The 14,244-nt window shown below is 38.6% G+C and overlaps 1 protein-coding gene across 1 annotated transcript in view; it reads right to left on the bottom strand.

Moving 5' to 3' along the window:
• Nucleotides 1–9,972, bottom strand: part of LOC129731740 (solute carrier organic anion transporter family member 4A1) — a 67,721-nt gene extending 57,749 nt beyond the window's left edge. The window contains exon 1 of the mRNA XM_055691984.1: nt 8,656–9,972. Coding sequence (XP_055547959.1) covers nt 8,656–8,956 — 301 coding nt within the window. The 5' untranslated portion in view covers nt 8,957–9,972. The remainder of the gene's footprint in view (nt 1–8,655) is intronic.
• Between the last annotated feature and the right edge of the window lie 4,272 nt (nt 9,973–14,244).

The raw sequence follows: 14,244 nt of genomic DNA, 5'->3' as shown, positions 1-14,244 counted from the left end.
TTTCGATTCATTCATCAAAATTACCCTATCTATTGACTGGTAACTTTTGTTGCACTGACTCCGAGCTGTAATAGGCTCAAGCCGAACCTGACCGAGAACAGACTTTAAAGCTCCCAGACAGAAATTTGAGATAAACCGCTCTAGTACGCCATAAAACCCAAGATGCACAGTGCACAGTGGGGAATCGCTGGCCATCAGCCAAGAAAAATTTTTTTCGTTAGCTTTTTCATAATATTTTTCCTCTGTTGCTATAACATTCAAGTGTCTAAATCCAAAATTTGGGCGCAATATCATGAAAACTGAATTTTTCATGGCTTTTCAAAGCTTGGCATACTGACGTTTTTTGACATTTTTTTGAAAAAAAGTACATTACTTTGAAACGCTCTGTAGCTTCAATGACAGTTTGGATTTTTCTGACGTCAAAGGAAAAGCTGTTGTAAATATTGTGCAAAACAAACCTCTTTCATTAGATATTGTGAAATTTGGTCATAGTAGGCCTGACACTAAAAAAAATAAAAAAACGTGATTTTTTGTAGAAAAGTAGCTTAAAAGTTTAGTTGCCGCAGTTTGCCACGGTTGTGACTACATTCAGAATTTAGGTAAAAACGTAAGCTTTCAAAAGCATACTGTCCGCTGTAGAGCAAAACTGCCCAAATTGTCACTTTAGTGAAAAAGCGATAGCAGATTTTTTAATTTTTTTTCTGAATTTGAAATTCCATCCAGCATTAATTTTAATCATAGCCTTGGAACCCCATTAATGAAGATTTATGATAGTGAAGTCAATCCGTAAAAATAAAATATAAATTGAGCAAAAATTACAAAATTTATTAATAAAAAGTTATAAAAATACGTGTTAAAAAAGAAAACAGTAAACAAATATTTATGAAATCCCAGGTATGTCAAACTAATTTATAACTTTCTACATATTCAAAACAATATTAAAAACATTCAGCCCTTTTCAATTTACTTACTTTACTTTACTTTACTTTACTTTTAAGGCGACAGACCGATTATCGATCCAGTGCCGAATCCAGAATACGTCGCCATGTCCCTCGGTCTTGGGCTACTATCCTCCAATCGCCCGTAACACCTATTTCGCGTGCATCCTCGTCGACAGCACACGTCCAACGAGTGCGGGGTCTACCTCGAAGTCGTCGACCTCTGTCGGAATTCCTGCTAAATATAGCTTTCGCTTGACGCTCATCCGGCATTCTCGCTACATGCCCAGCCCACTGAAGCCTGCCGTGTTTTATACGCTTGACTATATCCGCCGATTTGTATGCCTGGTACACTTCATGGTTCATGCGTCTGCGCCAGAAACCATTTTCTAGTTTGCCGCCAAGGATTGAACGCAAAATCCTACGCTCAAAAACACCAAGAGCTCGCCGATCAGCCTCTTTCAGCGTCCATGATTCATGGCCGTAGAGAGCCACCGGAAGAATCAGTGTTTTATAGAGTGCAAGTTTAGTACGGATTTGCAGACTGCGGGACCTTAGCTGGTTATGTAATCCGTAAAAGGCCCTGCTTGCGGCCGCTATCCGCCTCTTCATCTCACGGCTAACCTCGTTGTCACATGTCACTAATGTTCCCAGGTAAATAAATTCGCGACTACTTCAAATGTTTCCCCATCTAGCACCACCGCAGCACCAACCTCCGACGGACTACCACGCACTCTGCCAGCCACCATGTATTTCGTTTTGGCAGAGTTTATGACAAGCCCTAATCTCGCAGCTTCCCTCCTGAGAGGTCCGAATGCCTCTTCCACAGCTCTACGGTTGATACCAATGATGTCGATATCGTCCGCAAAACCGAGAAGCATGTGCGACTTCTTAATGATGGTGCCGCTTCTCTGCACACCAGCCCTCCGTATAGCACCTTCCAATGCGATGTTGAACAATAAGTTCGACAGCCCGTCACCCTGCTTCAAACCATCTAACGTCACGAACGAGTCCGATATCTCACCGGCTATCCTGACGCTTGATGTAGAACCTTCAAGGGTGGCACGTATCAGCCTAATCAGCTTTGTTGGGAAGCCATGTTCAATCATAATCTGCCATATCTCATTTCTCTTGACTGAATCGTACGCTGCCCTGAAGTCTATGAACAGATGGTGCGTCTGCAAGTTGTATTCTTGAAATTTATCGAGGATTTGTCGCAAGGTAAACATTTGGTCCGTCGTGGAGCGTCCCTCCTCGAAAACCGCATTGGTACTCGCCAACAAAGGTCTCCTGCAACGGCCTCAGTCTGTGGAACAGGATGCGGGAGAGAATTTTGTACACGGTATTGAGAAGTGTTATGCCCCGATAATTGCTACAGTCCAGGCGATGGCCTTTTTTGTAGATCGGGCATATGAGACCCTCCAACCAGTCCGAGGGCAATTCTTCATCAAACCACATTCTCAGCATGATCCGATGGATGGCACGATACAGCTGTTCGCTCCCGACTTTGAAGAGTTTGGCGGGAATGCCGTCCTTCCCAGCTGCCTTGCAGTTTCTCAGCTCTTTCACTGCTTTCCCTTTTCAATTAAAGTGTCAAATCCTAGAGGTAAGTTCATACCATCAAACTCCGACCAACAATAGCGCGTTTGCAGATTGCTTTCGCTTCGCACACGTTTGCATACAAAAGTGAAGCACATAGTTTGCTGTATGGGAAAAACACAAAGAACATTCGTCGCCTTCCGCATCTTTTCGAATTCATTCAGAACGTTGTGTGATTCCCGTGTCTTGGTTTTCGAATTCAGAAATTAGGTTAATTTTATTTTGGAGTTTTCAACTTCAGCGGCACCACCTAATTTAATGTCTAGTAAGTTGACAATTCATGATTTTATACATGTATTTGAATGTCCTCTTTTAACCATAGAAACCGGATTAGAAAGACAACATATATATGGAACAATGAAACATCGAAAATCACTAGAAGAAATGAATATAGCAGCGGAAGAAATTTTTACTGCTGATAATTATAATTAATTTACAATTTTCTGGAAACAATTCAGCAGGAGATTTCAGCAATCACACAGATGATGATGAATGATTTTTTTCAATTTTTAATTAGTTTGTATTACTTATGTTGTTTAAAATAATAATAAATATATATATATTTTAGCAAAATTTGTTTGGGTCGTCCATATATTACGTAATTTTTTCAATGGGGAGGGCGCTCAGTGGCAGTACTTGTGGATAATGATCATATAATTCTATAAATAAAACTATAAAGGAAAAAGTGCCAAAAAAACATTGAGAATTGAATTTCGTGCTTTATGAACGGCCCCAAATAGATACCAGATTCGTGTTCAGCGTCCCAAAATTATGTAAATACCAAGTTTTTGTCGCGTTTATCGACACTTTTTTTGCTTGGCCAGCCTTTGTATGAGGTCGCCCCACTGTGCAGTGGTGCCACTTTTTCTTATCAATATGTAAACTTGAACTAGTAGTTTAACTAGTAAAAAGTTGTTGAATGCATAATGTTTTTCAACAATAATTTTTGTGTTCTTTTCTAGTCCCAAATTCTATTCAATAAATAGTTTACAATACGAGAGTTATTATTTTAAGTTTTGTGTAAGCAATTTTTTGTGAATTTTGCAACATTTTGTATCATTGAAAGAAATGCGAGATTCAAATTGATTCAATTTGCCAACAAATTTGAAAAATATCAGTAGTAGATTCATTTGTGAAAAATAACCGTCATGGTTTTATAGTAATGCAATTCCACAAAAAAATGGGATAAAGATGTCATTTTGTGCTATCTTTGTTATTTTTTTTTATAATCACGACTAATTTGTGAAATGATTTATGTAAAATGGGTATTGATCGTGGTCCCCGTGGTTCTGTGGTTAGCGATGTCGGTCGGCTAGCTTTCCCACACGGTTGTGATATCGGGTTCGATTCCCGATCAGGTCGAGGAACTTTTCGAGCTGGAAATTTTCTCGACTCAGCACTGGGGCACGGTGTATTGTTGTACTTATCCTACAACATGCAAAATGTGCTTGAAACAATATCGATAACGAAATCTCTCAACTAATCTTGTTGATCGAGACCGCATTAGACCCCAGGGTAGCGTGCGATATTGTTTTGTTGGGTATTTATGATAACAAAAAAATAGAGCCAGAACGGTTTGTTTGATCGGAGTCTTCGGCAAGATTGTAGGCAGTAATTTTGTCCATGAAAAATACCCAAAGGAAAAATTTACACCGTAAGAGAAATCAATTTTACAGAAAATATTGAATATCTACAAAAACCCACATTGTGAAAATCTGATTTTAACGAGAACTGAACTGATTTTTCTACGAGAACTTAAAGTCAAAACGTATCGTTTGATTGGTATAGTGTCTTCGACAAATTTCTAGATAATGATTTCATCCTTCCAAAAAAAATATACACTGAAACAAAATTTAAAACAAATTTTATTTTTTGGACAAATTTTGTTTTCTTTGACATTTTTTTTGTTTTTTTGACAACTTTTTTTATATTTTATTCCTTCAAGTTCAAATGACTATCATTGTTTAGATTACAGTGCGTAGTTCTCGTAGGAATATATCGGATTACTAAAAAATGACTTTTTTTGTTGATGAGATTCAGTGATCACCCGATTATATCACCCTCTTGATGATGTTTGGGGTGATAAAATAGGAAAATGATAAAATTGGGAAATTTTTTTTCTTAATATTTTGTCATGAAGGAACCTTCCAGTTGGTCTCGAGGTACGATGCTGGCTTAACAAGCCAGGCGTCGTAGGTTCGAGTCTCAGCTTGGGGCAGACTGTTAGTGTCAGTAGGATCGTAGTGCTATTGTTCTGTATACAATTGTCCTGTATACATAACAGTTGGCTGCGAAGTCTATGTATAATAAACAGAAGGTCAAGTTCCGAATCGGAATGTAGCACCAAAGCTTTGCTTATGGAAGATGGCAAACCAATAATTTAATACGTAAAATCAGCGATTTAAATTACTACAAGCAATCTAATTATATAAAAAGCCGTTCTATCTGTCTGCCAGTCTCCCTGATCCTTATAGATGTGGAAACTACTGTGCCAATCTTCGTGAAGATTTATATGTAGGGGTTTTTGGGACCGAAAAAGGTGATTAGAATAGTTCGAGACCCCTCTCTCTTCTTGAAAGGAGAGCCCCCATACAAATATAACACAAACTTCTGTGTAACATGAAAGCTAATCAAGCATTAGGAACCTAATTTAACATGGTGAGGTTTTTGGGAGCAAGAAATATGTCAATGGTAATTTGACACTCCTTCCACCTCTGGAAGGTAGGGCTCTGATATAAATGAAACACAAATTTCACTACTAGTTCGTGGGTTAGCTACTAGTGTTTGCATAAAGCTATGAAGTTGTGCTGTAAACGCCATATATTTCTCAAGCAGCTTGCAAAATAATTTCTCTTGATTTTTAGCTATTCTTTAAGGTAATGGAAGAGGGATCAGAAATTACCCTAAATGTGTATATGTGGTTAACGGATAGGTGCAATTACCCCTGAAAATATCAAAGTGTGCAAAGTGTAGCTTGTTTATTTTAAAAGATAGAACATCACTTTTTTTTCGTAAAAACATGCATTTTTGGATAGCTAATAATTTTGTAGAGGTTTGTAAATTCGAAAAAATGTGGGAAAAAGTTAGAATAAAAATTGGGATTTTTAGTGCCTCGTAATATGTAAGAAATAGAAACATGAATTCTGATGTTATAGAAAATCATTTTATTCTGACATTTTTTTCATGAAATGTTATATGATGATGAAATCGGGTGAAAACAGGTGATAAAATCGGGGGCAGACATGATCGGGGAATGATATAATCGGGTGATCACTGTATATAGTTTATAATTATATTTTTGTGTTCTTTTCTTTGATTTTTTCCTGGTCTTACGGTGTATATTTTTTCAGGAAGGACAAAATCATTGTCTACAACTATGAGGAAGCCATTGTACCAATCAAACAAAAATTGTAACTTTTTTGTTTCTCATTTCTTCATGATCAGACAGCCAGCATTGTTTAAAATAAACTTTTCAACAATGAGCTTTTGAGATAGTTTCAAACTTTCTTTTAATTCTTTGTTGGAAACAAAATTTTTTTTGGGGTTTTTTTTTTGAAAGACAAAATAATTATCTACTACCTACTTGATGACATCTTGGAATCAAAACCTTGAACAGCCAAATTGAAAATGACAATTAAAAATATAAAATTCAATTGGGACATTTTTTATGAAATTGCTCTGTACACATCGAATTATAATATTATTATTTTGCCGAAGGGCGCGTTTATGTGTGATTTATGAATACTCTCTATAATATATTCGTTTATAGCTATATATGTTATTTAGTGTTAATTTAAATAATGAGCCATTTGAGAACAATACAAAAACACAATTTTGGGAAATCAGCAGCGACTGATTTTTTGGTGACACTATTACAATTACCAGGAAGTTATAACAATAGTTAACCAGACCAGATAAATTTCAAGGTTTTCAGAATGTTAGACTCAAAGGAACCGAAAAGGTAAGTTGTAATGCTTTTTTCAGAAATTTGTTGTAAACTTGGTCAGTACAATGAAGTCGTTTTTCAACAAGTGGAAAAATATAATCTTAAAGAGAATACATGTTCAATTTGGTTTCCTCCATTATTTACTATGACGCGATGGTATACAAATAAAGTGTCATATTACAAATTAAACTGCACTCAATTCGCACTTCGTAATCAGAACAGGACTTTAAGCAGAACCTCGCACGACTGATACAGAATTGATGCCGGTGACTTCACTCTACGTAAACGCAGTTATTAAAGCAAACGCTGTTGTCCGTTTTGTAAATAAAGTTATCATGTCATATTTAACTGATTATCGCGCGGCCTGCTGCTCTCTCACACCCGGACACTGTCACAGACGGGTTCCTCGACGCGGTTTTTACTGTCAGATGTTTTCAGCATGCACGCAGCAGCCGAATCGAAAGCTTCGATCGTGTCACATCCCGGTGGCCCGAAAGGCTCTATAATTAATGAGTGGGTGGCGTAAAATTGAATTTTAAAGCTCCGGAAATGATTCCCACATTAAATCATACAGTCGGCCATTTGATTTATTGGACCATTTATTATTGCATTATAGACTCTCATTTCGGTTAATGCATATGCAGGCCTACCGGTGCTATCGGAACAATGGACTGCACCACGCGCTTGCAGCTGTTGATGGTCACTTGTTGAGTAGGTTCTATGAGCGGTCATAAAAATTATGTTCAGCTGGTACCACTTGAGTCAACCGAAGAGTACACAAGTGGGATGGACAGATATTTATTATAATACGTGTATATAAAACAATCGGGCATCTGTAATCGACGGATAACGAGGCTGCAAATCTCTGCGCCCTCAGCGGCAGCGTACGCTTCACGTCACTCTGGCACTGTCTCTCCCCGGCTGGCAGTGACAAAGGGGACTTATAATAGCCTAATTGAGATTTATGGGATTTTAACCAAATTACACATTATAGCGTGTTCGCGATGAATAAACTGCATAATAAAACCAATACATTATCTGCAGCGTTCGGGCTTGGAGGCGCGTGTCGCTCATAAGGCAGGAAAGATAATCGCTAAGAAGGAGAGCCACGTTTGTGGTAATAAACTGCTAATTGTTACAGGTTTCCAACCTGGAATCAGCAACATATTCTTAATTATTCATGAAACAAACAGTTTTTTCGGCAATGTCAGAAACGACATTTTGAATCACATTTCTCCAATGCATGCATTTAAATCTTTGAATTTGCTTCTTAAACTATCAGTTGATTTGGATTATGTATCTATTTAGTAGAGGAGAATCGATATCTAAACAGATTCCCGTTTAGATTTTGTTTAAAAATTTCTCATTCAAATTCAAAAATATTATTCTAGTTGATCTTGTTAAGCCCCAGATAATCCTAATCTAAAATATATTCCTTCCAAAAGATAACTCGTACATGTAGGTAACCAAAGGTTAAAAGAAATGCAGTTAACCTAATTAAACTGAGCGGAACATAATTTAAAAAACCGATTGAATCACAAAATGAACAATCATTTTCCACGGCGTTTTTGTTCAATTCAAGTTCTTTCCGAGTTTCGTCTGAGTTTCTATTTTTTATTTCCCTCTATCTCAATTATGTCTTGACAATATCCACAATAAAGAAGAAATGTTTGTCCCATTAATTTGCATTTGCACGTTCCGGCAACTTTTAGAAATACTTTTTTTTCAGTTTCACTAATTTATCTTAAACACTTTTCAATCTCGTCTGAACTTTTGTTCGATACTAAGCAGGTAGTAGCATGATTGAATACCTATTCCTTGATTTTTCTTATAGAAAGATTCATTGACAGACTTTTTTATTAACGTTAAACTGGATCCTCCTTCAAGTTACCCATTCCATAAACAAGTAATAGTTGTAACAAAAATATATATTTCGAACAAACTGGTTTAAAACTGAATAAATCCTAAGAAAATATCTAACAAAACAAGATAGATAAAAATGCAAATAGATAAAAATGTGTCGTTTGGTAATACTTTGAAACTTTCGGTATACTAAATTGTTTTTGCAAACATTATTATTTTACACTCAAAACCAAACATTTTTGCGGTAAAATATATAAACGTAAAAGGTGACGAAAAATAATCAAAAATGTATATGATACTTCCACTCACCTTGCACAGCTCCGGCCCAGCAAAGCCAAAATAACGCCCATTTGGGTGTCATAAACCTCTGCATCCACCGTGGCCGCACGCTCCACCAACCACAGTGATAAGCGGATTCCTGTTCCGGTAGTACACCGGCACCTTTTGCAGCACTAATGCCATCCTCAATAGTCGCGATAAATAATTCCTTGCTGACTACAGTGGCACTCTCCAAAGGCGGCCCGCTCAAGGTCGCTACAGTTGATTGAACACCCGAAGAGGTTCCGTTCCCATTATGCTTGATTATTACATCCGAACCGACTGATGACATATTGGTAGGTATTTTTTCTATGTTTGTAATGCAAAGCCAATCGATCGCTAATTAGTATTCCATCCAGAGCTCAGTACTCAAACGCACGATACTGTTTTAAACTGGTAATTCCACGTTAGGTACTCTCGCAGCCAATAAGTTCGAATAAAATATAATTTAGTCAATCAATGCACAGTTCATGGTAATTGTTCGGTTTCGATTAGCGAGATTTTTGTAAACGTCATGTTTCCAAGGCCTGCACCTCCAGAATAATGATATTCCTCCGACAATACAGCCAAGGTCCGTAAATCACTCCGTCTGTTTTGCTTACCACCGTCCTCGAGACTCAAGTTGATTCAGTGATGTAGAGTTTACGTAAAATTATGCAAAATCCACCTCAATCATGGGGCAGTGTCTACATCTGAGCAGCATAGTTTTCATGCAAACACCGCATAATATTAAGACGGTACCGGTTGATACAGTTCAGTTCAGTAAATAGGCCGGTGGTCGCCGACAGATAGACGGCTTATCGATACATCATCCCCAAATATTGTTATTTCAGCCTCCAGTAATGTGACTTCCGCCCAATTAAAAACTTTTGCTCGCTAACGATAAACGAGAGCGTCTAAATGAAACCTGCAGAATCTACCCACGCGGTCACGACCGTTGCTAATCACTACGATCACTGACTCAGATCACTACACAAAAGACATCACTGATTAGTGCTGGAATATCCCACTTCAGTATGAACCCACCACATGAGTTAAACAAACGGGAGATTAAAGTGATAGAGTCGACACCGGCTGACACTTCTCAACTTCACAACGGATAGTCCAAACACTTACTCCAGGTCGCGGTGTCGTACCTGCCTTTGCAGACGGCGGGAAATTGCGATTAATCCGTCCAACAGTAATTCTATGAGAATACCTCCCAACCAAACCTAGGAACCACGCACACAAGATGTTACCGCGGGCAACTCCGAACGGAAACTGAACGGAAATATTATGCACCGGGACGCTCGTGGCTGCTCCGTCGTCGCATATCCGTCGTCGACAGACACAGCGCTATAGGTACAATCAACAACCGAGTCAACAGTAGACGTCGGTCGGGGTGAAGTGGGTGTGAAGGCGTTTCGGTTTCATTCACGGTTGTACGCGTGCTGGTGCATCGAGAAAAACACGAACGAACAGAATGGGGAGTATTGTAATAAAGTAGGACGATCGAGTTGTTTTTGTTATGAAGTCACACATGTTCAGAATTAACACAATCTTTACAAAAGTTACACAATTATTCAAATGAAAATTGGTGGAGGATGTTTGTTATACTAAGATTACTCATTATTGTTATTGTATTGTTATTAATTTAGTCTTAATGGTATAACAAGTACAAGTATCTGCATAACATTTAAATATTTATTGATATTTTTTAAACTAAAATTACTTAGGCGTCTTATAGATAAAGAAGAAAAAACACTTAGGCGTCGTACACAAATTACGTAACGCTAAAACCTAGATCGCAGACAGACGTCCAGCTGAGTTACAAACTTGTGCAAATTTTTTGTAGTAGCAATCCGTAACCAGATAGCGCTATCAGTGACGCCAGCCTCATACACCAGCGAAAAAATGTATTGTAGCGATAAGGTCACCAGGCGGCGCTAGTATACAAGTGATTTGTAACGCAATTCTCTTTGAAAATTTACACAGACGTCTGTCTGTGACCAATCTTAAGCAGGTATTACACGAAGCAAATATTTACCAAAAATAGCAAATATTCGCTTACCTGCTTTAGTCCTATTTGGGCGTCCTGATTTATTTTTTATGTTTTAGCATTTGTCCTAATTTTCTGGAGATATTCATCTTTCTGGTGTGGCAATGAGCAGAATTTTTTAAAATTGCTCAATAAGTGTTTTCGATTCCAGGTCACAACGCTCACTGCGATCGAAATTTTTCATTGGTTGAATCTCACTGGAGTAACAAGACGAATCTCTCACGCGTTGACCGTTACCATTAAGCATCTGGCATTTGTTAAGTTTAAGTTGAAACAGTTTACGTGTGTTGAATGTTTAATGTATCTACTAATGCGTAATAATTCAAAGTGGTTTGATGAAAGTGGATCGTCAGAGATACACTCAGATTTTTTTTACTAGGTAGTTTTCTACACGGATTTTCGAATTAACGGTTTTTTCACGCGGATTTTTAAATCGAAGGATTTTCAAATTACGCTTTTTTATACGCGAATTTTTTTATTAACTCGTTTTTCCGCGAGGTACGTATCCTCGCGTAAAAAAACTGAGTAAATCAAATATTACGAGTTATATTTGCTCATACTTCGAAGAATAGAACAACTTAGACAAATTTGTGCCCAGAAAAGGTGTCCTGATTTCTAACTTCGACCAGATGGTATCCCTTCTAACAAGCCAGTCGTCGTAGGTTCGAGTCTCGGCTCGGGAGAGACTGTTAGTGTCAGTAGGACAGTGGTGGGCACCGCTAACCGAAAATTTAGCGACGCTAATCGCTAAGTCGCTAACCGGAAAATTTAGCTCGATAATCGCTAAACGCTAAACGCTTAATCCACATTAGCGGAACTTTCGCTAATCGCTAATCGCTTACTTTTTAATATGTAAATAGTCATATCGCTATATTTATTGCTCGTGTTTTGTAAGATTTGGACCACTTTGATCTGTTTTGGTTAAACAAACGAAAACAATAACTTACAAGAATAACAAAAGTTATTTAGCTTGCATTGAAAATAGATACTCTTAGGAATGTTTTCATAAAAATTCAATTTTTATCTGAATCGAAAAAGTAGAACCAAAGTTGTCATAATTTCAAGTGCATTGCAATTTACCAAAGTTATTGGTGTGGCGAAAATTCAATCTAGACCTTGTGCTTGTTCTTCAAAATGCTCCTGTGGCTTGTATGATAACTGGAACTCCATTCTAGGGTAAAAATCACAGGAAGGTTGTGTGCGAAGCCACGACCGCGAGTTTGAAGTAGAATACTTTTACACAGCTCTACTTACGGCTGCACATTAACCTACGGCCGGGCGAAACGGTTCACGCCGCTTTTCGCGTTTAGCCAGGCAGAGGCCTAATGTGCACGGCCAACACAATAGAAAGGTGTTTTCACATTGAAAATTAGACACGGCTTTACTGGAGTAAGTGTTGGCAAATGCATCTACAGCTAATACCGCCGCTATCGTACGAAAGCGCTTCGTTTCATGTGGGGAATAATATCAACAACGAAAAATGACGCGCGTCTAAGCACACTCGAACTGTTTCGCCATGCCGCTTCCATTAACTTCCTTATAACATCCGCCTCATGGAAGTACCGGCTGCACCTACCGCTGAGGCTGTTACCATACTGCTACTGGTACTCAAAACTATTAACTCTTCAAATTAAGTGTTTTATTTGTCTTCAAAACAACAATTGTTCAATTCCATATCGGATATAATGCAATCACAGCTCTGTAATATTACCAAACAAAATGATCCAACTTTTAATTAGAGGAAGTGCAGGCTGATGTACGGCAAAAATCTCGCCCGATCGCTCGCGTTGGCGTTCGTTCTCAGGCAGAGGCCTGAGACGTGGTGACCAACCACAGGGCAAGTGATTTGTTTGATTTGAAGGCAGCCGCAGGCGCAACCCGCTGATATATTCTGTTACCGCTGAGTGCTGATATCTGCTGCTGTCAACGTTGTGGACGGTCCATCCAGTTCACCTTCCGACTAATGAATGTAGATAGTTTTCCCAGAAACACTCTTTTATAGCCGAAGGGTGCTACGAAACAGACCACGCCCTATCAGTTCAGTTGTTCCATTCCCTAATGTTCTTCAGACAAATTATTCCACAATTCGCATTTGATTTTTGTATCCAGCGAATAAAAACCGATGGTGCTCTCACACACGCAACGGTTTTAACCCGTATCTTATTGCGGTTTGTAACATCAAGCGATTTCGTTTGCTCGCTGTTGCGTGTTGCATCATGTTGCAACTTGGCAGCTGGGAGACGACGAAATTCTGTTTATGCTGATTGATTGAATCGACTTCATATTAGCTCTGCATAGTCGAACTGTCTTTGTGAATGCGGTCTAACAGGGCAGTTTGTTATTCAAAGTTGGTTATGCTGATCGCAGCCTTTGCGCTGTCCCTACAGTGGGGGGTTTACTAAATAAAGTAAAAGTAAAAATTAGACAACTACAACAGAATTTGATTGCATCCCGCACAGAATGTCTGCTTGTGTTAATGCCAGAAAATTATTAACCTTCAATTATTTTTTTATTCGCCTTGAAAAAAGCATGTTGCGGTTCAAAATCGGTTGCTAATTACAACCTTTGAGCTGCCCTAACATTGGGGGAATTAGGATACACGGACAACATGCACTGTCGAAGCTGTTTCACATTCAGTAAATTCAACGGGTGCGACAAATTTAAATTGCTAGGATGCAACACAGAATGCTTGTTTGCGTTGACAAAAATTATTAACTTTCAATGACTTGATTAATTGCCTTGAAAAAAGCATTTTGATGTTTAAAATTGGATTTCTTGATGGCAATCTTCATGCTGCCCCAACACGGGGGGAATAATGGCAGTCTGGCGACACACGCTGAGAAGAACCGCGCTGCTCCTGAGACGTGATGACCAACCACAGGGCAAGTGATTTGTTTAATTTGAAGGCAACCACAGGCGCAACCGACTGCTATGGTCTGTTACTGCTGTGTGCCGATATCTGCTGTTACTGCTGTCAACGTTGTGGACGGTCCATCCAGTTCACCTTCCGACTAATGAATGTAGATAGTTTTCCCAGAAACACTCTATTATAGCCGAAGGGTGCTACGTAATAGGCCACGCCTTTCAGTTCAGGTTTACCATTTCCTTATGTTTCTTAGACGAATTATTCCACGATTCGCATTTGATTTTTGTATCCAGCGAATAAACACCGATGGTGCTCTCACACACGCAACGGCTTTAACCCGTATCTTTTTGCGGTTTGTAACATCAAGCGATTTCGTTTGCTCGCTGTTGCGTGTTGCATCATGTTGCAACTTGGCAGCTGGGAGACGACGAAATTCTGTTTATGCTGATTGATTGAATCGACTTCATATTAGCTCTATATAGTCGAACTAACTGCTTTTGTGAATGCGTTCTAACAGGGCAATTTATTATTCAATGTCGGTTATGCTGATCGCAGCCTTTGCGCTGCCCCTCCAGCGGGGGGTTTACTAAATAAAGTGAAAATTAGACAACTACAACAGAATTTGATTGCATTCCGCACAGAATGTCTGCTTGTGTTGATGCCAGAAAATTATTAA

This window comes from Wyeomyia smithii, chromosome 3, assembly GCF_029784165.1.
Source record: "Wyeomyia smithii strain HCP4-BCI-WySm-NY-G18 chromosome 3, ASM2978416v1, whole genome shotgun sequence".
NCBI lineage: Eukaryota > Metazoa > Arthropoda > Insecta > Diptera > Culicidae > Wyeomyia > Wyeomyia smithii.
The sequence above is the reverse complement of the archived record's forward strand: the minus strand, read 5'-3'. Positions and strand labels throughout refer to the sequence as shown.